This window comes from Micropterus salmoides, unplaced genomic scaffold (genome assembly GCF_014851395.1).
Source record: "Micropterus salmoides isolate LMB-PRFRI ecotype aquatic unplaced genomic scaffold, ASM1485139v1 Ms_hic_scaffold_6, whole genome shotgun sequence".
In the NCBI taxonomy this organism is placed as follows: Eukaryota; Metazoa; Chordata; class Actinopteri; order Centrarchiformes; family Centrarchidae; genus Micropterus; species Micropterus salmoides.
Genome location: NW_024044348.1, coordinates 20,674,329 through 20,702,282, shown reverse-complemented (window position 1 = coordinate 20,702,282; position 27,954 = coordinate 20,674,329). Strand labels below are relative to the sequence as shown.

General features: G+C 39.7%; 1 protein-coding gene across 4 annotated transcripts; it reads left to right on the top strand.

Annotated features, from left to right (window-relative positions):
* Window positions 1-237: 237 nt before the first annotated feature.
* Window positions 238-25,113, top strand: usp10 (ubiquitin specific peptidase 10). 4 transcript variants are annotated; one of them, XM_038700783.1, is made up of 15 exons: window positions 238-490; window positions 9,501-9,569; window positions 10,093-10,138; window positions 10,511-10,570; window positions 12,235-13,470; window positions 15,947-16,038; window positions 16,561-16,670; window positions 16,753-16,811; window positions 16,903-17,006; window positions 17,423-17,522; window positions 17,779-17,959; window positions 19,065-19,230; window positions 20,235-20,379; window positions 21,952-22,017; window positions 23,073-25,113. In XM_038700783.1, exons 1-15 carry the CDS (start codon window positions 470-472, stop codon window positions 23,258-23,260), a joined length of 2,643 nt encoding a protein of 880 aa, XP_038556711.1. In that variant the 5' UTR covers window positions 238-469; the 3' UTR covers window positions 23,261-25,113. The 4 variants fall into 4 exon arrangements, with proteins under 4 accessions (XP_038556711.1, XP_038556712.1, XP_038556715.1 ...); XM_038700784.1 differs by having other exon boundaries at window positions 12,238-13,470; window positions 23,073-23,260; XM_038700787.1 differs by lacking the exon at window positions 10,511-10,570 and having other exon boundaries at window positions 12,238-13,470; window positions 23,073-23,260.
* Window positions 25,114-27,954: the final 2,841 nt, after the last annotated feature.

Below are 27,954 nucleotides of genomic sequence, written 5' to 3'. Positions count from 1 at the left end.
ATAATAATAATATGTGCAATATGACAGTTTTGTATAATTTCAAATATAATATCATAATAACTGTAGGGAAGTTCTGATATGTGTCGCTCCATTATGCACCCAAGAGATCAGAGGCCACAGATGATCTTTAGTTAAATATCAAGACTTTTATTATGAAGTCCGAGAACAAACATCATCGGAAGTGTTGGTCGTTATTCCTCGAGCTCACGCTACCACTACAACCGACCGCGCGCTGGCTTGGCTAGCAAGCGAGGAAGAGGCTAGACAGAAATGGCGGTGACGGCAAGGCGAGCAGCATGAAGTGCTGATGCATTACATGGATCAAAACCTACGACTGCCAGGACAACGTCGGGAAAATGACAATGACGTCGAAGTAGGACGCCTTTTGTAACTGGCATTACAAACCTGCAACACCTTCCCGGGAGAGTTTTCATCTTGTCAGCGGAGGAGAGAAAATCTCACCGGGAGCATGGCTTCTTACAGCAACCAGGTAGCTAAGCTAGATGGCTAACGTTAGCCTGCACAACAGCTCCTGCTGCACACCGTGTAATGTTATTTATAGACTCACGGCCGCACCTCATTTGTACAACATTCTGCCCTAAAAATAGTGTCATACCATAGTAACGATTTGGCCCAGTGCGCGTTGTTATTTGAAACGTTTGGGTAGTCGTGTCATTGAAAATGTAAGTGCTGAAAAGTGCTTGCTAATGCCCCCTTAAGCCTCATTGAAATACCACCAGCATGGTAGCTAACAGGCCCTAGGTCCCCCCATTCAAATGAGTCAACCGTACAGTTTGCTGCAGTTTTTAAGGGTAGGACAGCCACGTTTAGCTAAATGATATGAAAGCGTGCTTAATCTAATGTTAGTGACATTTGATGTGAGATCCCACAAGTGTCATGTGTTATTTCCCAGAGAAAAGTGACACAGAAAACTGCTGCGTGTATGCATGGCCCACCTGCTCAGTCCTGCGACAGGCCTTTCCCGAGCGCATATGTTCATAACTTGTAATAACTGCAAATTCGTTTTGTCCTGTGTAGTTAGGAGGCATAAGAACGGTTTGGTAGAAATGTTTTGCATGTGATAATTGGCCGTTTCTAAGCAGTCGGGAGCAAGAATATAACATTTTCGTGACGTTGCCTTGGCTTTCTAGCAAGCTAACAGCTTTGCACAGGTGGTGTGGTTGTCTTTGCAGTCAGTCCGCTAGCTGGATAGCTAAATACAAATGCGACAGTGTGGGCCTTCGTTGAAAGCGAAAATGTATTTGCTATGGAAACAATTAAAATACAGGATTGAACTTGCACAGTACAGACAAAGTGTGCTGCTAGACCGTCAGTCTCCGTGTGACTAAGATTGCAGATAACATAGTATGTTTAGTGTCATTTCTGAGGCAGTTAGCTATCATGTGGGAAGGCCCATTTTGAAGTCGAGCTATGCATGCAGATACATGCCAGGTGTGAAGTTTCTAGTAGTTAACTGAATCAAAGTTTAACTTGAAACTAAAATACGCAGAGTAAAAATAAAACTTTAGCTAGTTAGGGATACTTAAGCAGGTTCAAACTCTGGCTGGCCGTTCAAGAAACGGAACATGGCTAGCGACCATATGAAGGGAAACCTCACTGGACACTTAATTCTGCATGCTTTCACACGTCTTCCTGCCCTCAAACACAGTGTTGCTGTTGGCTCACTGTTCAGCATAGTGAAAGCTTGGGGAAAACCCGTGTCAGCATAAAGTAGTTAGGTTTTTAATGACTTGTATGATGACAGGTCAAATATTATTTGGCCTTTAAAATGAATGATCATATATGTACCAGTTGATATTGAATTATCCTACAATGATGAGGGTATTTATTGTTATATTATGTAAAAACAGAATATAATCGACATAGAAATGTTTTTAAATTGCCTACATTAAGTATTGACAGACAGGGCTACATAGTAAGTTACCCATTTTCCTTGGGCAACTGGATATGGACCTCTGTCAGCGATTTGTTTGGTCTGATTACCCCACTGTGCAACCATTTTTCCTGTGTCACAAAAATGCTCTTTAAAAGCTGTGTTGGTTTAAAAAAAAAAAAAAAAATCCAGGCGTCACAAAAGTTGACAAATATGTGGGGAAGTCAGGCAGTAATAGGGATATCACTCTTCTGAGTATGAACTTGACAAAACAGGTCATTCTGGAAATACTTAAAAATACTCTTCTTTATCTGCAGATTTAAAAAAAACAGCATTTATCTGACAGCTGGCAAAGTACAACAGCAGATGCTAAAATTCTGTTTACGCTAATGTATTCTATTAATACATTATCTATAAATATGCCACATAAATTAGCCTAATTAGTAAAGCTGAGTCATTGAGACATTACACTGGATAAAAGATGTTTTTTTAGGCAATGGTAAAGTAAATAAAATCAGTGAGATTAGGATGGAATTGCAGTAATACATACAGGCTGCAGTCAGTTTATTACATTTAAAGAAGACATTACTAAAAAAAAATATCCTTTTTCAAACTGGCTTGTAAATATCACATTTATACATAAGCCTGACAGTCACATATCTGTTATGTTAAATTGTTTAGCTTTGACAGTTAATTATGAAGTTGGTCAGTAGTTTGTGGTGTATCACAGTGGATTTAGAAGTTGAATGTGTCACCACCAACTTGACAACAATGGCAAATAACATTTAGGCTTATGGGTTTAGTTCAGGCACTAAGACATTTGTTGACTTCCAAACACTATTACAAACACAAGGAGGAGCCATAGTTGCATTTATTTCTTTATTACATGGAACATGGCAACTGTAGTTTATTTCTCTCAACTCATCAAAGTAGTAAAAGTGTACACAAGAAAGCTCCCAGTGCATGCACATTGATGTCTGCCTTCAGTCATGCAGTTATAGAATATCTGTTCACATGATAAGGAGCAACATTTTGCCGAAGCATAAATCTGTGAGATAGATTCGTCACCACTCCCGTTGGCAAAAAGTACACACTATATGCACAAACAAATCAGAAGTAGCCCAAAGTTTCTGCTTAGTCATGCCAAATGCATACGGAATGGAAATGAACCAGAAGTGTAGCTACAAATTCAATCTCCAAATTAGTATAGTTGTGTTAATTAGGTCCAGACTCAAATATAACAACAAATATTGCTTGGAGTGCGAGTCTATTTGGTGCAGATATTCATATTCCCCCTTCTCACATTTTGGTGACGCCACAGGTCAATTTCCCACTTTCCCAACACACACCTTCAACAAGACCTATTTAAAACTCAAGTTAATTCCCAGCATCCTCAGCTGTACTTTGAGATTTGCATTTTACCCGTAGCATGTCACACTAACGTGCTAATTGTTAATATTTTATGATTTAATCTGTAAGCATGCTAAGATACTTAATGTTAGCATGCTACTGACTGTTGAATATCAAAATTAGGGCAGTGGCTTATGATTATGATCATTATCAGTTAGTCTACCCAAATATTTTCTCGATTAGCTCTATAAAATATTAGAAAATGATGAGTCCACGGTCTTAAATGTCTTGTTTTGTCTTTTCAACTGTGTGTGCTTAAAAAATAATGACGGCAATAATGAATCGTGGTAGCAGAGAGAGGCCTTTTATAACCCAAATGTATTTATGTCAACGTGTAGAATAAGTACCACAGCTGGGTGAATATAAGGTGGAGGTGGTACCATCGTGGGCTCATGGAAAAACTTTTTATAAGCAACATTTTAAGAGTTCTACTATTATATGATTGAAGAAAATTTCAAATCATGTAAAAACATTTTATTGGAAAAAAATTTTGCCCTGTTCATTATTAAATCAAATACGACATTAAAGCTAATGTGTTAATTTACACAGTTAACAAACATTAAGTTGTTTAAAATCAAATTTAAGCTATCGCTTTTATTAATAGTTCAGTTATTTCCTTCCATTTCAGTGTAAACAAATGCAAAGTGGTTTAGTAGCCACTCTACAGGACGGCGTTAAGTCACATGTAGAGTAGCATTCATAAACGCTGCCTACACGTTGCATCAAAATTTTTAAACACCTGCTGGCGATATAAAACTATATTTAAACATTAAACAGGAGGGGTGCGTTTAGCTCAGTTGGTAGAGTGCACGCCCGGGGAAAAATCTCAGTCCTTACTGCAGCGGCCCATGTTCAAATCCAGCCTGCCCCTATCTCTCTTTCTTTCCTCATTCTATGCACTGATCTATCAAATAAAGGCACAAAATGCCCAAAAATATCTTTAAAAAATAACATCGAACAGCAGGCAAAGCAATTTGTTTTTTTGCTGACATTGCCAGCGGATCCGTCTCGCCTGTTCGTTTTGAAAGCGCAACAGCCTCCGTACTGTGTTTCAGCCAAACACACAACTCTTTTTCTACCTCCCTGGAAGTTTTGTCAGCGTCATTCCTGGTGCACTGTTCTGATTACGATACAGCAACACCACACCAGCGTACTGCTACAATTGCAGTTACAAATGACAGAAATCCACAAAGTGCAAGAAAATAGCTTAGTGTTTACCATGACGACACCCGTCAGAGTTTTGTCGAGAGCTGGATGCGGGACCGTGTTTGATGGAGACTGCCTACTTGAAATTCTCCATGCAGGAAAACTCCTAATACTGGAAACCTTTTTACCACAATAAAATTCAACATATTCACAAACTATTGTGTTTAATGAACACCTCCTTTTAAAACAGTTTAAATGAAAACTGAACTTTTCTCATGTACATATAAAGCAGAATGTGTTGTGGGGCTCATGTATTAAACTATTAGTTTTAGCTAGGAGGTCCTAATAGTGGTAGCTCAGTATGTACTGTAGTAGATGGGGAATGGATTAGGGTTTGATTACAGCAGGGTTCACCAAGTCAGTTTTACTTGTACCTAACCGTGCAAATTGTCCTTGTGTTAATTAATATCAGAGGTGTGAGATTGTCATTCCAATATAATTCTTTTATCTTCCAAGCCTATGCTAATTAAAAAGTAGATGGAGTTTTTATGGCTTACTGCTAACCTATGAACAAATGAAGGTGTTGCCACATTATTAATTTGCAGGGCAGTTGCTTTTGTCTGATAGCACCTGTCTTTAAGCAGAAGTAATGAAAATGATTCCTTTATTCCAGTGTCATACTGTATTTCATGCTTTGTAATCATATGTCACCCTGTTACCACAGTACACCAATATGCAGGTACAGACATGCCCCAGAGTGTCATTGAGAACTAGTCTGACCTTATTTGTAGTGACACTGCAGCGTTTTCATGCTCAGCCAAGTTGTCCATTAATAACTCTGCATACCAATTTAAGAGAACAAGCACAGTAGTGCTGGCTGTATTCCCTGTCATGGCTAGAGTACACAGCTTGTTTAGAAGAAGACATACTTTATTAATCTGTCTAGGGGAAATTAAATGTTTTCGCTGTTATTTTACACACAGGCCAAAAATATAAACATGAACCAATAGGACCTAAACACATGCATGGTTGGATGTCAGAGCGAGGAGACTGCCACAAAGTGAGGTGCCCCGAGCTGTTGGCGGTTCAGTGCCTTGCTCAAGGGCTCCTCAGCAGAGCCCAGGAGGTGAACTGACACCCCTCCACATGCCTGTCCACACTATGTAATGACTGATCCATGCTGGATGTGAACTGGCCACCCTTGGGTTCCCAAGCCTTGTCCCCAATGACTGAGCTACTGCCTCCCTGTTGAGCTGCAACCAGTTTTTTGGGCCGTTATGGCTGGGTTATACTAGAAAAGAAGTGGTTCTAATGGTGAGTTGTCTGGCCATGTCAGAAATCCATAAACTGTAAGCTGGAACTATATATATTTAGATAGTCATGCTTTTGATGATTCGTAACGTTTCAGTATCATCTGGAGAACCTGATGGTATTTTGAAATGCCACCCAGTGGTGTGATTGGGATGCAGATAAAAAGTTAATTGCTTTGTGAGTCAGATGTTACCGTCATCCAGAATATTTTTGGGACCCTAGTCAGTTTTAGGGGTTTTTGGCAAACTGTGAATATTATCAGTAAGAGAAAGTATCAATAATTTACATAAAAGAATCAATCTCTGGAACATCCTGTTTGTGTCGCTGTACTTGAACCTTGTGAGACGTAGTACGACTCAAAATCTGTAAACAGTAGGAAAGCTTATTAGAACTATACATATCATATTCAGATACTATTCAAGCCATGTTCTTTGTTATGCTCGATCTTCACTATAGCCTGTGTGTGTGTGCGCGTGCGCGCGCGCATGCGGTGTCGTCACTAAACAGTGTTGAAATCATACAGATGGCTAATTTGTTGTAATCCTCAGTCCAAACGAACAGCAAGGGAAGCTTAGTGTGGTATGTGTGGCACGCCTGCAGAAAGAAGCAAAGGGACATTCTTTCTGTTGTGATTGTATTAGCCATCCTGAGGCCGTTGGATTATGGCTGGCTGTTTGTCGCTTGAAGTGCCATTTCAGCAATGTGGGCCCTCATGTGGGGGCCTCGTTTGCAAAGAGTTACATATGCTTGAGCTGCACTTTCTTTTCTCTGTGCCCCCCCTTTCACATCCCACTGTTTATTGCGCTGAGAGGATTAACGGCACGGCTAGTGAGTTCATTTCACTTCACCTTTTCTCCGCTTTTTTGTGTTTTGCGTGCACATGTGGACACTTGGCTGGCACGTTGCAGTGTTTCCCCTGAAGCTGTAAGGGTCATCTGTCAGGAGTATAGCACAACCAGAGTTAATAAGAAAAATAAATTAATGATTACTATGACACTGAGTAACATTAAAACAATGTACTAAATAAATATGATGAGTAATGGGAGAGGAGTGTAGAGCGATATTGAATCTTGCTATTCAGGGATTGTTTTTTAGAATTTATATTCTGTCTGCAGCAGACCTTTGCTATTATTCCCTATTCAGCTATTAATTACAGTGCCAATGCCTGTTTGTTGGTTTAATGGTACTCCAGCAATTAAGGTTGTCCACACAGACACCTCCATGTGCAAATAGAGTTCTGTTGGGAGCAGAACTTTTTGGTTGAGAACTTAACTCTGATATGTTTTAATTTGAAATCCATATGCTTGGTGGGGGGAAATCTGTTAGGAGAGCTAGAGCCCACAAGGTAATTAATTTGTTGTATTGATAGCAACAGGTAAGTTAAGTCACCTCTAGGGATGGGGATCGAGACCCAGTTCCAAAAGGACCCGGTTCCAAAATTTCTCAAAACCCGAAAATCAATAAGGTTCGACCTTGTCGATACTGCTATCGAGACTTACAAGTCCTATGATGTAATGTTATGTCTCGAGCGTCAAATGTGATTTAATTTGAAACGCAATAGATAAGAAAATCATCAGGCTGCAGTCTCTGCCTGCTCTGTTGGCTCCTACACACACGCAGCAGAGCGAGAGGCTGCGCCGTCGCGGTGGAATACGGTGAGGGTGAAGTTAGCTCCAAACTACTGTAACTTTAGTTGATGAGAGCTACGCTCGTTACTATAAGTACGTGCAATAAAACCTTCACAAGTAAAAAGACAATACTTTATCAATACACCTGTCTGTAAGGTAACATTAAACATATAGAAATGGTTCATTTGATCATCTCTGTTCTCAGTATCTCATCTTGTATATTTTATACAAGCACAGCTAACACTAGCTTGGCATTATCCAAATGTTAGAGAGCTTTCTATTTAGCTTGTTTTTGTCTGGAGCACAGACTGGTCTGTAGTCTTAAAAACTCAGCTGCTGGCTGAGACACCGGCCGCTCTTCCATCTACCTGCTAACGTTACCTGCAGCCAGTGAGAGAGGTGGCGGGACTGATACAGACTGATGTTGTTCTTTCTTGTTAACGTCACTCACTACTTGTGATGTCAGATAAAGTTAGTGAGTTACTTTGCTCTTATAAAAATTAATGTTGCTGCTCTAGAAACAACATTTAACTGTATTTAAAATATTAAATTAAAAACAACCAGGCAGCTAACATGTACACTTCAATATATGTTTATTTACCGCAAGTGATATGTCATCTCAATATATTTTCGCTCAATACCTTATGGCACATTGAATATTTTTCCTCATACTGTGCAGGCCTATCTCATGCCCGTTGGGTCTGGGCTTACCAAATAACCATCACTAAATAATAGTAAAGTATCGATAATGGTATGGATAAAGAATCAGATCGTTAAGCAGTCTCAATAAGGGTATCAATAAAAATTAACGATCCTCATCCCTAGTCACCTCTTTCTTAGGTCGAATAATAATCAATTAATAGGCTTATCTTGATACACATACATACCGAGACACATACTTGTTAAAATGCTCCTAAAAACTTTAAGGCCACATCAAACCCCTTGAAACTGATATCTGTAACATGACATTGTTTCTTCGCTTAAAAGAATCTATGTAAGATTTTATATTTACAATACTATACTTTTATTCTTAGTGTGATTCTCTTGCAGTCGAGGCAAATCTGTGACATATGCACTATCTAGGCAAACGCTGCACTGCTTCAGTGGCTGGTGCCTCACCAGTTCGCCTGCTGGTATTAACAGGGTGTGCCAGAAGAAATATAGTTGTGTTCTTGGCCAGTTCATGGAAATGCAGGGTAACTAGGTTAAATTTAATTATAGTCAGAAAGCAGGTTATCCCCAAAAAAATAATTGATTTACAAATTTAAAACCACCCCTGCAGTAAATAACAGGTCGGTTGGTTTAGAAATTTTGTTATGTGTCAGACTTATCAATTAAATTGTGATATTTGTCATATTTGAGGTTGTAGTTTGTGGTGTAACTAAATATCTCATCTGTCTGAGAAATGTCCAGTATTATCTTAAGTTATTGATTCATTTAATTGTTGACAAATTACTGCTCCAGATTTCTTGCGGACATAAGGAGAACTAGTTATCGGAAAGTCTCTCAGTCTAGTTCTGTCGTTTTTTTAAGATCATAAGCACATAAGTCCACTGTCTCTGTCATCTAAGAGGCTCAGACGGCATGTTTAGTTTCATTCTCTCAAAAAGGTACATAAAGTTACGAGCATACAGCTTTTTTTGAGGATTAGGGCTCTTGTGTTCTAATGTGGGTTCACAACTCAACACACTACTTCACTAAAAGCAAACAGTTGTGGAATCAAATTTGAGTTGTTAGTGTTCATGGTTTATGTATCACACTGCATGACTCATCACTTCATGTTGTGCTTTGCTTTTGTAAGTGCTAGCATTACCGTCTTGGCTAGGTGGTGACTGACCCCAGTAAGGGCCCTTCTACCTAGATATCCAATGACGGTGCCTTTTGAATCAGTTCCCCTTAGGAGATGCAACGCCCTGTCCTTCACTGTGTATATCATTTGATATTCTTTATATTGATGCATAATCTCAAGGTTTGTGACTCTTAAATGTCATTTAGACTGTTCAAGATCAGTTTTCAAATTTTGGAATTTGTATCACATCAGGTGGATATATTTTTTTTTTACCGTATTGCCTTTCTTTTAAACTAATAGTTGTGTTGATTTCTTCCCACAGTACATCTTCGGGGAATTCAGCCCTGATGAGATCAATCAGTTTTTTGTGACTCCACGATGTTACGTTGAGGTAAGGAGCCAGATTATGATTCGTTTTTACATTAATAAATCATTATTACATGGGTGGCCATTTTTAACAAGATGATCTGGTCGTCTCTGCTGTACAGCAGGATTTTCTTTGACAGGAAGCAAAATTCAAAATTTGACTAATACACTACTTTTGAACTGAGGACATTACAAAGGTGCCACCATTAAGTGATAATGTAGTGTTTTTAATGCTCCATGTGGCTTCTTTTTTAAAATGAACTCTATGCCTAAAATGGATGTTATTGTAAACAATAATTCTGTCATTTGTAGTTCTTTAAATTTCAAATGGTGTTAAGAAATCCAGCTTTCATATTTTCACCTTTGGTAGACTATCCCCTTGCCATTGCTTCATCTCCTGTCAAAAACAACTCCCACTATAATTTTTAAACTTGTTAATGTTTAGTCTTGTGCTGATACATCAGGCTGTGGTAAACATGTAATTCATCACTACTCGTGGAATTTTTAAATGTAGTGTTTGACTCCTAATTTTTCATTTTGTGTCACAGCTTCCTCCGTTCAATGACAAAGTCCCGTGTGTCAATCAGTCTTCTGGTATGTACATTTCACATACACTAGATTGCTACTGTATTTTTTTCTTTTGAAAATTTATTAGCATGTAAATACACTGAATACTCACAAAGTAGGTCTTTAAAATGTAAATTAAGAATCCCTGATCTGACTTGTCTGCCAGGGAGATGCTTCTCATGTGATTGTTTTTGCAATACATACAGTATACATTGTTCAGAAAGCATTACAAATCCCAATAGATATTGACCATTTCATTACTTTAAGAATATGTAAGCCATTTTGATACCTTAAATTTCGAGCCACCAAATTAAAAATGTAATAGCAGCCACCTGTCTTTGAAATGGTACCCGTTTGCACATGACAATTGCCTTACCTTGATTTGTATTGATTATTTAGGAAGTTACTGCACTCCTGCTGTACCTTATATTATGGAGTCTATGGGACTGCAGGTTTGCGGTGAGTTGAGGAGTCTGACACCCTGTGGCTTGACTAGCTGTTGTACGTTTGCTGTAAAACTCAAAATCCAGGTTTCAAAAACTGGTGGCTTTCTAAACCTTGCGCCTGTATTCTTTCTCTTGCCTGTTGGTAAAACCTGTAGAGCTTTGCATGCTCCAAGATACTGTCAAGTATCTTATCTTGTCTTGCATTTAATGCATTTTCACCACTGCAGGGCTCCAAGATTAATTAAAATTGGACAGAAATTTTGAATGATTTAACAATCACAGCTTATTTACTAAGGGCATAGTGATGGTTTGATGTGGTTGCTAACGTAGGTACATATTTAGCTGTACATTATTATGGTTTTACTGCTGAATGCATTTTACAATCATGAAGTGTGATTTCAGTAACACTAACAGAAGATCTTCTAATCCTACTAGAATAACTGTTTTTATACTTAACCCCTGCAGAACATCGGGGTTTTCAGTTTAGGTGTCCTGTCAGTTGTGTCATGATGAAAGTCTCTTGGATGATTTTTCTGATTTGCACTTACTAATGTTTCCTGTTTGTTCACCTTTTCACTTTGCACCTCTGACTGCATAATACTTGACTATTCAAGCTGCCATGCAACACATTTAACTAAACAATGAAGTTTGTGTGTGTGGTAAATGATGACATACATTTGTTTGTGTACGTTGTTTTTCTACACTGGAAGGAGTTAGTGACACTTTAAAATGCAAAGAGAAAAAGTTCCCCTATTTTTGATAAATGGTACTTATTGATGTGAAGTCACTTATGAAAGTATTCAGATCATTTCCCTTTTGGCATATCTCTAAAATACATAAGAGATTTGAAATGCATTATTTACATTCCAACTTCATTTTTAGGACAAACTATTTATTTATGAATGCATAAAATTTATATAACTGAGTTTGCGCAAATAATGCAGACTTTTTTGTTTGTTAGTCCCCCCCTCGAAAACGAGATGGTTCATCTCAAGAGGTTTATCCTATTTAATAAATTTGTATCATCATTTGAATATTTCTATACATTTAACCTGTAGGACACTATTAAGCACATCATTCTGACATCCTCATTCCTTTTAGATTAATAACAATGTGTACATTATAAATAAATTTATTGGATTGTCCATATTGTCAGAGTTTATTTTTTGCATCAGAACCTTGATGAATATTGACAGAAAAAATGTTAATAAAAACAGGTGAGGTCAAAAATGTATCCAGAACCACATGCAGTTCTGCCACAACTTTCCAAGTCTGGCCTGTTTGATGGCTGGCTGCTACCTATTAGGAAATGAAATTAGCCCCAAGACTATATTGTCTCCGTCTGCCTAATTGGAATTGTTAAATCAACCCACTTACGGATATTTTAACAACATTCCTGGGATCCACATAAGCCAGAAGGAATGTGGTTTAGTTGATCATAGACACAACTGTATAAAGTTTTTGGAGCCAAAAATATGCCCAGCCGGAATTTTTTTCCTTTTATTGGTATGTCTGATCCAGTTAGAGAGCTCCCACGACCCCTTTTGGTTGATGGCGTACAGAAACAAGGATTTTATACCAAACACTGCAGCAGAGCGTAAAATCTGTTTATTTATATTTAGGCTGTATTTGAAGACAAAATGTTGTATTTCTAATTGATTGAAATGTTATCTGCAGCAGAAGACTATCAGCGCATTGAGTTTGGCGTTGATGAGGTGATGGATTCCAAGCCGGTTGGGGTGAACGATCCTTTATTCAAGGTGTCCAGCACCCTCAACCCCCAGGCTCCAGAGTTCATCCTGGGCTGCCAGTCATCCCAGAAGGCCCAACAGACTTCTTCTCCAGCAGCCGATGTCCCTGATGGAACCCACTTCAACTCGCTGGATGGCCCTGACTCGGAGGCCTCGGGACTGGACAATCACCAGGCCTGTCAGGACATAGATGGACTCCCTGGCAGCCTGGGACAGCGAGAGAGGAAGAAAAAGAAAAAGCGACCGCCAGGGTATTACAACTACCTGGAACCGTCAACGGGCAGCAACCACAGCAGCAGTGCAGCAGATGGGACACCTGGGACAGCACTGGTGAATGGGCATGCACTCGGTGGCCCACACCACAGTGCTGAAGATGTGGATGGTAAGGCATTGTCAGGGGGTGAACTTTCTACTCCTGGACCAGTCTCCATGGCAACATCTGAGGCTGCTGTGGCAGCGGCCAAGTTTGGTCCGACATCCACTGCCAGTCAGAGGACTTGTGATAGCCCTGATGACTCTTCTTTGGACTTAACTAGTGGAACTGCCTCTTTATCAGATGGCAACAATGCAACTTCCTACTCTTCATCCTCCTCTCAAAGCAGAGGGATGACAGAGGGGCCAAGGACTGCAGATCAGCAGCCAGATCTTTTGGCTCCACAAAGCCCCGAACTTTCAGATACTCCACATAGTCCCTGCTCCAAATCACCTCTTCCTCCTTCAGCAACTGCGGCCACCCCCACTGTTGCCACTTCCATTACGACTACTGAACTGGAGGGAAGGGAGCTAGCAGACAGTGGGGTGGCCAATGGGCTAACAGAGCCTGATACTCCCATTAGTGCAGATGGACACAAAGATGACTCTGAGAGCGGGGAGCAGGTTCAACAGGTCTCCCCCGACTCCATTGCCCAGCCAGTAGTGACAGAGCAGGCCAGTTCGCCTGCGATTCCAGCTGCACCTACTGCCAACCTCCCCAAATCCTGGGCTAGCCTCTTCCACAACTCCAAGCCTCTGCCTGGGGGTCCTCAGGCCTTTGTGGAGGTAAAGAATGTTGTGGAAGTTGTGTCTCCCTCCCTCACTACGCCAGAACAGCCTGAGAAAGTTGGGGAGGTCAAAGACGACCCTGTCCACGTATCAGAGGATCCTATGGCCCCTAAACTTGCAGGTATTATGTGAAGATGTTTATAATAGCCCATCATAACTGCTTTATTTTGTTTTGCTGCTAAATTCACCCCTCCTCCACTTGGTGGCAATGTTGAGACAGTTTTACTTTTCCTGCTCCTTGCTTTTAAATCATTTGATGTTTTTGAAGAGTAGAAATAAGTGACCAAACTTAATATTCTACTGCTCACAAGCGCATATATTTTTTTATATATATAAATAATATAGCTCAATAATGCCTTGCCACAGAAAAAAGTTTGTCTTGTTGCAATCATGTTAAAGAAATTCAAGAAATGAACACTAGATGGTGGTACTACATCCAGAATAGCTGTCAGATATTAAGTCATTAGTCACATTTGTTTAACACACTTTCATTACCCAGCACCATTAAAAGGAGGTTGGGACAGTGTGAGCAATGGAATCTTCTCCTTCAAAGCTGTTGCGTAGGTGGATGGTTTCATTTTCTCAAATGTTGACGATTCTGTTATCTTTTAGAGAAATCCTTTTTAAGAAAATACACATTTGTCCCCTTTAAGTGTGGTATTAAATGAGGGATGTACAGTATGTTGGGCGATGTTTCAGGTTGTGGTTACATGATTGTGTTAAGTTGTTGGGTCTTTATCATATTTCGTAGTATCTAAACGGCACCCTGTAATAGTTGACTTTGCATTTATAGTCAGACTTTCCCTTTTTAGATTTTGCCATTCAGTTTAATTTCAAGAAACATTATCCCTTGTGAATACTCTGTCTCTTAACCTAAGTGAAACTGAGTCATTTCAGCCAAAAGAAGAAAAGGATTTCTTAAAACATCTCATTGATCAGGTCAGGCAGAAAATAAACTTGAGGCCAAGCCATTGCGGTTTGGCTTCATGTGGAGAAAGATCACTTGACGTGAACACACAAACAAGCACAGTTTAGTGTGATTTGAAATCACTTTGGGTTGACTTATTTAAGAACTTGCAAACAGATACAAGATGCTTTTTCCATGCCAAGTCATTGTGAACCATTTCCATTCAACTTGTCTTGTCTCCAGCAATGGGGCTGTCTGTCTCTTAAAAGCAGTGTGCAATATTTTAGATTTTATCACTTTAGATAAACCTGATTATGCTGCAAGTATGTTCATACGTTTGGGTTGTTGTACAGTTTTTCTTGCAGAAGGGTATGGAAATTTATTTCTATCTAATCAAACGCTTTGGTTTGAGTCCCCCTTTAAACAGAATCCTGTTTAGTGAGAAATGCATATTTTCAGCATATGGCTTCTAAGGTACCCAGCATTTATTTAGTGCGTTTTGAGATGCAAAGGTTTAATTTTAAAGTAACATTGTGTTCCCTTTTTGAGCTGCAGGACATGGTTTCCTTAGCTTGACAACCATCAGTTAATGCCACATATTTTAAAACACTAGAACCGCTGGAATTGCATATACTGGTCATCTTGACCTTCTAGACTTTCAAAAGATTATTCTTCTGGGAGCATGGTGCGACATACTGAGACTAAAGACTGCAATTGGCAATGACATTACAGGCAGATGGGAATTTGTCCCCATTGTGTTAAGTACTGTGTATTTTAGTTCCTTAACAGTTTTATTTGATAGTGTTTAGTCAACTCCAGTGTTAAGCGTCACAGAGCTACATGTAAACTTGAAAGCGACCAACTCACTTTGAAATGCAACATTGCAGAGACAGCGCTCCATGATGTTGCACTCAAGCTGGATTTCCAAAACAGTCTGGTATCAGTATGCCACACCTTTCTCCTACGAGAGAAGTCATTGTGGGTTAATATTACCCGATGGCACTTTTTGGTTTAAATACTTTTTTTCATTTGCTCTAAAACTGCTTTACCTTAGGATATGTTTTATAACACTGTTGCACAAGAAGTCAAGCACTGGCATGATAAATGGTTAATACTTAACAGAGCAACATACATTTACAAAAAAGAAATGGCTCAGTTTAAAACCGTGGTGGTGCCAGTGTAAAGCGAGCTCAGAAATCGCCAGCGATTGGCATGTTTTTATCAAGCAATATTTGAATTATTTACTGATAAACCCATGTTATCAAAATACAGGGGGAAAGATGCTTAAGGTTGAACATACTAATAATGTATTCGTATTGTATTTGTATGTCATTGGTGAGACAAAATGAATGATTGTTTTTTTTTTTTTTTAAATCAGTTGTGTAAAACAATGTCCACGTTACCATGGGAGCTGTGTTTTTGAATGGCAGTCTCCCTTCCTAGGCGTGGTACAGAAATTTCTTGCTCTTATTCACACAGTCCCTTGTGCTGTTGTCACAAGAGGCAGGAATAGAAGAAGGAACATTTGTTTTGTGAAAATGAAAATGTAGGCTACTACTTGTATACTATATTACAATGTTAATGACTGAAAGTATGCACAGACAAAATCATACTGACGGGGGATTTCATTGTTTGTTGGAGTTGTACGGGGCTACCCATTTAAGAAAATTGTGTTTGTTTGAATCCCCAGAACTTATTGAGAATGTGAAGTTGATACATAAACCAGTGTCTTTGCAGCCGAGAGGACTGATCAACAAGGGAAACTGGTGCTATATCAACGCTGTATCCTTTCATTCTGCTTTTATGCGGCACCTGCAACTTTAACCCTTCCCCCCTTTAAGACTGTTTACACATAAACATGTTTGCTGTTAGTACAAAGTATAAAATGGTGTCAAGTCCCCGACAAGCCTGTGCAAGTGTAAAAAAAAAAAAAAAAAGGTTGCCATTGTGAAATGTAGTTGTCTTCGGCTGACGATTGCTGAGGAGTGAGTTTCAGCTCTGCCTGGAGGTTTTGTTGAATTGTTCCTTTTTGGCAAAAGCACAGATCATGCTAAACATGTTTTTGTTTTATGGAGACTGATTAACAATTTGAGACCTTTCCCTTAAGTTTGATTTGGGGAAAAACCTTCCAACACAAACATGAAATTCAAAAGACATCTCAATTTTCTGAGCTACAAAATGATGCCAGCGGTTTCATATAATTAGAACTTAGTCATCCATTGGTATCACATTAGAAATATTAAAGCAGCCCATCATATAACTTTTCCTACACGTTGTGTTCCTCCCTGACTCTGAACACTCCAGACCCTACAGGCCCTGATTGCATGCCCCCCCATGTATCACCTGATGAAGTCCATTCCTCTGCATAATGAAACGCAGAGACCATGTACCTCCACACCCATGCTAGACAACTTGTAAGTAGCATTTCTGCAAGCTCATTTGAAATGACTAAAATGTGTGTTGCTCTGAGACATCAACGTTGTTTTTGTCTGACAGTGTAAGGCTGGTGAATGAGTTCAACAACATGCCTGTGCCATCTAAAGCCAAACAGCAAGGTAAGATATTAGACGGCACGTCCAAAGACATTGTGGTGTCATTTTCCAGTCAGCATCACCAATATTGTATGATTTATAACTGTGTCCGCAGCTGTTGGTGATAAGGCCATGAAAGACATTCGGCCCGGTGCACCTTTTGAGCCGACCTACATTTATAGACTCCTCACTCTCATCAAGTCAAGTCTCTCTGAGAAGGTAAGCTGTGCTGCCTCTGGATCTATAACCTATTCACTGCAAAGCAATGCCTTAAGGTGTTTTTCATTGGTCTCAATGAATACATTTCTTCTGGAACATAGAGCGCTTGAAGGGAATGTTCTCGTTTTTTTTTTTTTTTAAAACTCCGTTAAGAACTCACCTGAATAAAAGCAGTTCATGTCTTACACATGATGAGTCAGTTCTTAATCAGATTTATGATTGATATTAAATGGGTTTATCTTTTGATATTTAATGAGGCTTATGCTCATCCCGTCTCACTTGTAAAACACTGTCTGTTTACCTCAATAAATGACTGTGGATGCACCTTCGTGTGTTTGCACACTAGTACTTTGACTGTAAGCATTCTTGGTAGAATATTTTTAATTGGTGCGGATGTCCTTGTGCTTCACTTGTAGGGTCGGCAAGAGGATGCGGAGGAGTATCTTGGCTTCACTCTCAATGGATTGCATGAGGAGATGCTGGCATTGAAAAAACTAATCTCGCCTCAGGAAGAGAGTAAGCAACTTTTACCTCTTCCGTATCAAAACCATATCACAAGGCAGATAAGGCCATTATGGAATTAATTAAATAAATAATGAAATAAAAACATCACTGGCCAGGTGTGACCTGTCAGATTTAATGTAACGACCTAAACAGTGGTGTACAATAAATATGCACTCCACTGCACTAATCCAAATTTCAGTTTGAAGTATTTTTGTAATTTGACCCCTCTAAGGTGTTTTTTTCTTGTTTGTTTTTTTTTTATTAACAGAAGCTCCCACACCCAATGGGCCAGAGTCCCAACCAGGTGTGGAGGAAGATGTTGCTGATAAGGAGGAAGAAGGTAGTGAGGACGAGTGGGAGCAAGTTGGCCCCAGAAACAAGACTTCGATCACTCGCCAAGCTGACTTTGTCCGCACACCCATCACTGACATATTTGGTGGGCACATCAGGTATGTTGACAGATTGTTGTGAAGATGTTTCAGAAATACATTTTTAAGTGAAGGGGAAATAATTAGCCCTATGTTTAGGAAGGCATTCAGATAGCTTGTGAACCTGTGGACTTTTTTTGAGTATTTCATTGAAAGATTACATGCCTTTGTCCTCTTGGTCATGGCTCTGTTCCTAGTTTGTACACCAACCTTGGGAGATAATTGTCATTTTCATCTGTGCCCCCGTGCGGACTAAAAGTTTGACCTCTGTTCATGGTGGCATAACAAATCGTCAGCCATCTCCAGCGTTTGTTGAACTGGCACCACAGTCCTTTTGCAAAACAGGCACTGTGGGCCGATTGTGGTCAGAAGTCTCGACCGCAAGACATGGGGCACACTTTCACAAACAAAGGTCTTAACTTTCAGACAAATTGGAAACCTGTGCGGGTGTAGCCTGCCTAAATAATATGTTCTGTGAGGTTATGGTCTGGCACAGTCCTGGTCTACACTGGTAGCACAACGTCTCAAAGGATTTTCTCAGAAGTCCTTGCGACCAGAGAGAAATGGAATACAGGAGTTTATATTTACTTGTGCGGTGTATACGCCTACTGAGCTTGGCGATAACCCATGGACTGTCTTTCTTTTTTTTTTTTTTTAGGCGCTAGGCAGAGTAAATGGTTTATGAATCACTGTTGCAATTTGAATCATTTTTCCCAATTAAAGTCTTGTAGCTGAAGCATTCAACCATGAGGAGCAGCCAGATTATTAGATGTTTTTTCGTTTCAAAGCTTCCAGGACAGATGATGCAATCAGGATAAGCTTGGGAACAATTGATAAATGTCCAGTAAATCGATGATTCCAGTAGTGGTCGACGGATATGGGTGTTTTCAGTTGCTGATATTTAGAGAGCAGGGTGACCAATATGTTTTTCTGATATAAAAAACCATAATTTTATTAATCCATGCAGATTGCAATCTAGTATAAATATGTATGTAATAAATTGTTAAACTTCGTTACTTAAACATTTTTCACCTTGCGCTTAAATGTCTTTGAGTACTTCTTGGGAAAAAGTTAACATAGAGCCCTGTCTTCTAAAGTCTAACCTTTTGTTTTCTTTGTTTGCCAGGTCGGTGGTGTATCAACAAAACTCTAAAGAGTCGGCCACTCTGCAGCCTTTCTTTACCCTGCAACTGGACATCCAGTCTGAGAAAATCCGCACTGTCCAGGAGGCTCTAGAAACCTTGGTGGCACGAGAGTCAGTCCAGGGCTACACTTCTAAAACCAAGCAGGAGGTACGAATAGTTGCTACAGTTGCGCTGAACAGACTCCAGGCAGAGACGGTTCGGAAAGGAGATTGTCATTTCCTGTTTCTGTGTCATGGCGGTTTTGCCACTATTCCATCTCTTTAGGAGACTAGCGGCAGGTCCGGAGTCTGTTCACTCCAATGGGAGAAGTAAATGTGAGCACAGATTATTTTGCCCAATAGTCGCCGAAGTAAATATTGGACCATTTTTCAGAAGACTCTCATCTTCCAATCATTCTGACACTAAACTGGCATTTCTCAGACAACGCAGGAAAAAAAATTAACTTTGTTCAAGACCTGACTCTGACTCAACACACTTGCACGACATCTGGCAACGCAGATACTGACACTGTGGGTACTGAACCACCGGTCTGGTTTCACTGCAGTGTTTACGGTGTTGCTTTTAGATGAAAAAGAATGAAAAGAAATTTAGATGAAATGAACAGGGAGCTCTGGGTGCAGGCAACATGGAGGGAAGTTAACCATTGTGTATCTACATATTTTACCCATATACGATACAAAGCTGGTTGAAAATCTGTTATTTTTGTGGTCTTGACTTTCCTAATATTTAGTTACCATATTTTCTGTCATGGTAGTTAATTATATTTTTGTTGAGTGAAGAAATGATATATAGTGCTCGTTGTTTTCTGATTTGATTTACTTGAGTAGAAACGTTTAGGTTTTTTGGCATGTGTGCTGATGGTTTAAACATAGATGAAGAATAACTTTTAGCAGTTAACGTTGGTGTACAGCCTGGGTCCTGTCTTGTGCTTTTAAATGCACAATGATTCATGAGTCACTGCTTTGAGGTGCTCAGCAAGCGCTTTTATTTCCAACAGAATGTGATCTTGTTCTGTACATTTTGTTTCCCTTCCCTGTTGTGTTTAGAAGTTTATTGGGTTTTTATCCCAAGCCTCTAATACACTCTTGTGAGTCTTTGAACCCCCCCCCAGTACATTCACGTCTTTCTTGTCCTTTTGTCCTCGTTTTCAGATTGAGATCAGTCGGAGGGTGACTCTGGAAGAGCTGCCCCCTGTGCTGGTGCTCCATCTCAAGAGATTTGTTTTTGAAAAGACTGGAGGCTGCCAGAAACTGACCAAGAACATTGATTACCCTGTTGATCTGGAAATCAGCAAAGGTATGGAACCACACTTTGCTAAGCACCCCAAGCCTTTAACTTGACCCATAGACTCTCAGTGCACACATAACACTGTTGTCGATGAGGGACAAAGTTATCACAGGCAGCTCAGTTTTAGCTGTAGGTAATTAATTCCATGAGTTTGCCAAATTAAGTTACTGTAAGTGATTCGCACTGAAAAATATGGCTTTCTAGAGAGGGGCTAGTCATTTTGATATTCAAAAAGACACGGTGGGAATGATCACTCTGCTCAGCTTGGGAGTGACGCATGAAAGTGACACAACATTACGCACTGATCATATCGGGTTACAAAATCATTATGGGTAGTAAGATAGCTGTAGATGTCCTGGGATGGATCGGGTTCAGAATGGGTCAGGATAATGCCGCATTCAGACCAACCGCGAATTTTCGCCTCGTGACGCTTTCCTCGCGTGAGTACATTCGCTGCAAGTGTTCACACACAACGTGTGATTTTAACGTGAAAAAACACAATTCGCTACAACTGTATGAACCCAAAGTAAACATTTTGCTGTGATTAAACAGCAAACGGATTAAACTGATGCCGAAATAACAACAACATGATGCAGATTTGTTAAACATGAATTCATGCTTTTTCAGGTCTGTCAGCAAGACAGCAGGACAACAACTTCTAAAATGTTTGTTTTCTGAATGGAGTTTGGATCGATCAGGGCTATGCTAATTTGGTCGCAGTAAAGTACTGACATAGTGATAGCTGGAATAAAGTTATAGACACGTTTTTTGAACTCACCAGGTAGTTCAACCTCCTTGCTTTCTTTTCTCCAAGTTTTGTCCTGTTTTTATATAAATATGAAGTCGTAGTCCGACAGAGCTAACGACGCTAACAACAACACTGGAACCGGATGTGCACGAAACCTAGCTGCTGAGAAGCTTCAGTGAAGATAAATCAACGTTGAAATCCCAAAAACTAAAGTAAAAAGCTAATTTTAAAAAAGCAGTTTACTCCGAGCTCCTCCCGCGAGTAAACGGCGTAGTTGTCAGACCAGAATCCGACCGACTACAGGGGTTTATTTGTCTCCCCCAAGTTTAGCAGCTCTCAGCCGGCCAGCAGATTTTTAATCCCGGCCCCGCACCCTTCGCGCTGCCCAACAAGAAATCGCGGCTCTACGTGTCTTTGCATTGACTTTGTATGTAAACTCACCACCCGAACACTTGCTTCGCTTTTGGTCTGAAAGCACCATAATTGTTGCAGTGAAGTTTGTCAAATCTAAAAGTTTAACATTTTTTTTTTCACAAATGCTGATGCAGTTTTTTAACATTATTCAAATTGCTGTGTTTGCACTTTGTGACTTGTGAAAAGCTTAAAGACTGTGCAAAAGTCTGCAATTCACTTTCAGGATCCTCTGCTGTGTAATTGAGTACCCCACATGAGAATGAAATCACATTTCACATAAATCCATTTATTTTTCTATAGTGTAAATCTTAACAGGCCAGCTGCAGAACATGGTGCACACATTCTGTATTTAACTTAAGCAATGCTTTAGAAGTTCTTGGTCTCATCAGTGGATTTTCCTAACCATGATTTCCTTTCAGATCTCTTGTCTTCTGGAGTGCGGAGCAAAGTTGTGAAAGGCCAAAGAACTTACAGGCTCTTTGCAGGTGCGTTTGTGTTGGTTTTTATTTTTTAAATCTCCTTCGTCACATTATTGCATCTGCTCCAAGGAGTTGTAATTTTTGTTGCTTTCTTGTAACATATTGCCACTGTTGGAATTATTAATTCACCATGATGTGGCTCCTTCATATACCAAAAGAACGATGCTGCCAAAAAGTACTTTTAAGAATAGCCGTCCCTTTTTGTGTTGAACCTGAATACATCTGACAGTTGTGCTTTGGGATCATAACGATTAAAACCTTTTTGGAAAAGTATTAGTTTTGCTAAGCTTTCCAAGCAACACTTTATCCAGCTGAAGTAAAAGCCATTTGTAATAATCAGCCTATATTTTGTATTTTCTAACATTGGGGAATATCTCTAAATAAATGGGAGGGGGGGATGCCAAAATTTATACTAGTTAAATGTAAATGCTCCGTATTTGTATAGAGCCTTTCTAGTCTTTACAACCACTCAAAGCACTGTTACACTACATTGCATGCACCATTCCCACACATTCATGCTGGTGGAACAGCCAGCAGGGGCAATTCGGGGTTCAGTATCTTGCCCAAGGACATGCAGCCTGGAGGAGCCGGGGATTGAACCGCTGATCTTTCGATTAACAGGCAACCCGCACTACCCCCTGAGCCACAACCATCTGTGGTTGATTTGGATTGAGTGCTATTTCAGTCCCACAATTGAGATCAGTGAGCTTTTTAAAAGTTAATTTAGGGATGAGAAGGCAAAGGCATTACCAGCAAATTAGCGACACCCTTTGAACCACAGCATATAATGAATTGTGGGATCAGATCTTGCATCTTACAAGATCTTGTTCTCATGTGCAAATAGGGAATTACCCTTTGAAACGTGTCTCAATGTAGGAAAGCATTTTTATTTTAATTTGGTTTATAGAAACATTAAAACGGTAAGTTCAGACAGTGATAGTATAAACTTTTAGGCTAAACTTCTCTACAGTAAAAACATTGAAGTCCTAAAAGAGTAAGTTGAGATGAATTGGATAAAATATCTGACATTTCTTCTAATATCTTGTTTTCTCCATAACCAGTTGTCTATCACCATGGGAACAGTGCAACAGGCGGTCACTACACCACGGATGTCTTCCACATTGGTCTTAACGGCTGGCTGCGCATTGACGACCAAACAGTGAAGGTCATCAACCAGTACCAGGTGGTGAAGCAGACTACAGAGCGCACCGCCTACCTGCTGTACTACCGCCGCGTCGACCTGCTGTAGACACACACATATACATCCCAGCATACATGCAAGAACACATGAATATATTCACAAACACGCACACAAAAAAAACATACATGCTCAAAATGCACTTGACAGTTGACAGTACAGTACATCTACACATGACACAAACACACACCAAACTAATGAACAGGAACACTGCCCAACTTGTTCTCTTGCAAGATTTTCCTCTTCTTCCCTCCTGTCTCCCCGCTTTCCTGAGAACCAGCTTTTCCAACACCTTTTTCCTTGTCTCTTTTTTCTGTTTGGAAGAAGAGAAACAAGCTGCTTTCACAATGATTTACCTGTGACTGCTATCTCTTCTCTGCACCACTGCTGTTTTTATTTTTAAGAAATTTTTGTCCTGTTTTTTGTTTTACTTTTAAAGCAGCAAGGAAGGACTTTTGAAAAGACAGAGGTGGGGGTTGGGGTTACAGGGTAGGACCCGAGACTCACCTCTGGCTGAGCCCACAGCTTGGCTCAGATAGCAAACAGTGGACTCACACACAGGAAGAACTATCTACCACAGGCTGCAAGTGAACCGCTGGGGTAATTTCTCTTGTTTGAATTACCTTTTTAAGGAAATGACCCAGAAATATCAGTGTTTGCCTTTTAGTAAAGGAGAACTGTTGGCCTAATGAATTTGCAACCGTTTAAAAGCCTATTTGAATTTGCCCTAGTGCATTGAAAAGGCCCAGCACACCAGCATTGTCATGAGTCTCTCCTCCCAAGGCCAGATCATCATCTTCTCCTCTCCACCAACAACTCCTCCTCCTCCATTTTCTCACTTTTATGATGCTTTTAAATCTAGGTACAACTTGAGCCATCAAAAACAGGAAAGAAAAGACAGGTGGTACATTGAATGGGAACTGAACAGCTTCCTTGTTTGAGATCCTTGTTACGGTATCTGGGTTTAGGTTTAGAAAGATTATCTTAAAAAAAAAAAAAAAAAAAAAAGTTACGCGCTTTAGAATTTAATAACAAATAAGCTTCTGTGCACAAAGTATAAACTGATCGATGATTACAATATGACAGGCAACTGCATATTTTGCAAATATTTAGATTAAAATGTAAAAAAAGAAAGGAAAAACAACAAAAAATAAAAAATGTAGCTAATTGAAAACTTGTTTGGGTCCTGAAGGACTGCGCTAGTTTTAAGACTCAGTTCTTGCACTGGAGAGATGGCAACCAATCAAGATGGATTCCACTGCAAAACCTGCCCTTGTTTACTTTGAACATTTCCTTCTCTATCCATTCTTTTTTTTGTGTGTTTACTTGTCTAAAGGTTCCACCTGTGTATAGGTGGCTTATCAGTGTAGTTTTGAGCCACACCACCCCTCTTACCCCCCCAACTCAGCAGAAAGTGGGGGCTGCCTTAGGTTCAGTGTGTGATGTTTTTCCACTCAGTGTACAAGTCTAACCCTAATCAGGCGCCAGCAGCAAGTCTAATGTCTGTGAAGAGTTAGGAGAATGTACCTGACACCTATGTATTTACTCTTTTGTGGCTCAGCATTTCCTCCTAGTCGAGGGAAAGTGTTGAGGGGGGAGTGGGACTACATCTGTGCTAAGCTCTGCATAAAGACCCCTGGACATGTGCACAAAAGGAGGTAGTGTTTGCTTTTGTCGGAGATATTGATTTTTGGATCATTCATTGATTGTGATGATTTGTGTTTGAGTTACTAAACGATGTTAGGTTGTTTTGTTTTCTGTTTTTTCGTCATCATCATTTATTGAATGTCCCCATGCTCTCGCTCCCTTCCGAAAAACACGCTTGCATTTGAATTGGTGTTTGAAAAGAAATTACACAGGCTAAAGCACAACAATGAATAAAATTGAACTAGTTCTTTGCTTGATATTTATTTCCATTTTGTCTTTTTTTTCCTTTTTTTTCCCCTCCAGACCCATTTCATTCCAACCACAGAATCTCAGTATTAACACTTCACAAAATTGAATCCACTGAAGTATTTCTACACGATTTAGGCTTGTGTACTTTTATCCAGAGAATCCTCCTTTTTGTCTCATACAGACTCCACTTCTTCAGACAGTGTCTGTCAGTTAAAACAAGGTACGCAGGAGAGAAGGTGGTTGTCTCACATTTTCCTGCTTCATATCAAAAACGTGGTGCAGTGTGATAACATTTTCTTATATTTTGGTAGCGCAAGTATTTATCTTAATTTAACACCGTATCTGACAGTACTTCACTGTAAGTATGAGGACTGATTAGTTTCAATATAAAATAATGTACGTCAGATTTTTACCATAATTACACAATGTCACATTAGATTTGAATTACTTTTGGCTACCATGTGATGTAACATCATTATGTGGTGCACAGTCTCAATTGACTTTGTCTTGCAGGTTTCAAAGTCAGAAACCTTTCCCAGATAAACCAAAGGACAACATTATATAGGCCCTATTGCCTTTCCTTTAATTAAAAAATATATATATAAATAACTTTGTTTTGCCTTCTCCATCCAAGGTCTTGTATCTATGTCTTGTCACAGTTGTCAACTCATTCCGCACAGGAAACGGAGCCATGCCGTTTATATTAGTCAAAACATCTTCATCATACACAACTTCAATGACAGTTCAGTTGTGCTGCTGGCTTTGTGGTCATTTCTGCACAAATTGTGACATCTGATGATTTGCATATTTCTTTCACCTTTTGAAGAATGTTTGCGAGTTGGGACTTTGAACGGACACCTTGAGTTTTCTGTTGTATAGTTTTATCTCAGTCTCTCATGGCTGGTCAGGAAATGTGCTGGTGAAATGCTTCAATAATGTCTCTTTTCAGTATGTGCTCCTAACACTATTGTCTGCTGGGAAATTGTTGGGATAATGACCTAAAAACAAAAATCTATACTGTCTTTTCATTTTAAGCCTCCAGCATTCTATTTTGTTAATTGTTCAAATAAAGGATTGTGCAAAAAGCAGTTTGCTAATGAAGTGTAGTCAGAAGACTACTTGGCTTTCTTATAATACAGTAAATACTGAAAACATCTGCAGTCGGACTGGCCTACAGAACAATGTGCACAATAAACCAAAACAACAAAAGATCCACAGCGTCTTGGTCTACGGCACTCTGCTAATTGGTCTCTTGATCCTGTATGGCAACTTACTGTATACTATGTGTAGTTTTTGTAGTATGTTATATCTCCTGCTCCTGTGGTTTAGCTGGCTGCCTCATTGTCCACAGTGCTCTCTTCAGGACCAAGGCTGAGCTTGCCTCGGTTTGCTTTAATGGGAAGCAGACCCATCATTGAAAAACTTTCCATGTAAGGGTTTTCTGCCCTTTTAGTATTCCTTACTGTTTATTCCTCCCTTATTATAGCTCGGCCCTCGACCGAAATGTGGCTTTGCTCTCAACCTTACAATGAAGCGCTGTATTTTCCTTGTTAATGTCAGAAGGCAAGTATAAGAGCGTGTTACTTTACAGCCCCACACCACAGCCTGAAGGGCAAATTACATGTTTGGACACCCACTGACAGACCACCTATACTCACCAGTGTCTCCTTCAGCCGTGCTTTAGTAATAATGATGTATGTATGTTAGCCTGCTACCCGCTGCCCTTTTAGAGACTTTGAGTGGTTTGATGAACGTGCGTAGCATATTTTAGAATGTTCAGTTTTCTGTAATATGAGCATGTTGTGCCATTAAGGTAATCAAAGTGCCACAGACTGAAATAGTTGTTCAGGGTGGAGATGAGTAAACCAAAATTAATTATTGTCTCGGGGCAACAAAGTCAAACCACATGCACGCAAACGAGAAACACAGGGACTCTACGCCCAGGACCCCCATAACCAACTTATGACTGTGTTGCCCCATGTTGAGTCGTGTTTTAACTGAGCTTTGAGATGGTTCATCTAATGGCTGGTGCATGCGGATTTGGTATCTAATTCCATTAAGTAGGTCCAAAATGGTGAACCAAGATAAATTTGAAAGTAAAGATGATTATGTTGATATAACTTACTAAAAATTGTTACTACTTTTTGACTTTAATCTCATTGATTCATTTTAAGGGGTCGCAAGCCACACAGGTCAGGAACTGCTTTATTAAGGGGGTAAAAAGGGTTGGGAGGTTCACCTTGGCAGAAATACAGATAAGTGACGAAAGGAAAAACCTGAATAAATCACCAGAGAAACACAACAAATGCAGATGTTTGTACAAGGTGCTCGAAGGGTTACTGAATGGTTAAAATATGAAAACGATTTGAATCACACGTCTTTCCAGTCGCTGGATCTCCCAACTGAGCACTTATGCGAGGTTTTGGACCGACTTTTTAGACCAAATGTGGGAATATCTTTTGGAAGAATGGTGTTCATCCCTTTAGTAGACCTTTTACTAAGATGCTTTAAGTAGTCTATATTTATTTTTTTATTTATCCATTCAGGCTGCCACACTGACACTTACCATCTATATCTACTGTAAATGGCAGTTATTTCTGTATAACAGTATACAGAGTCCTATATACAGCATTGTCCTATCATGTGCTTACAATTGACTAATCTGGCCTTCTGTCACGTCTTTATCCTCGTAGGAGTGATTTTATGTGCATTTCCTGTTCAATTACCATCTGCCTGCTGGTTTGTTTTTATAATCGTACACCATATGTCATTCAGTCTCCTCGAGTTTGTTCCGCTTCTTTCATGCGACGTGTTAAGAGGTCCACAAGCACTCCACAGTTTCTAAGGAA

Bases quoted from the DNA above. Each gene is read 5' to 3' on its own strand.
- usp10 (XM_038700783.1), top strand. From the start codon at position 470: ATGGCTTCTTACAGCAACCAG. The intron at 10,139-10,510 runs GTATGTACATTT...TTGATTATTTAG, and splicing joins GTGTGTCAATCAGTCTTCTG to GAAGTTACTGCACTCCTGCT. The intron at 13,471-15,946 runs GTATTATGTGAA...TTGAATCCCCAG, and splicing joins TATGGCCCCTAAACTTGCAG to AACTTATTGAGAATGTGAAG.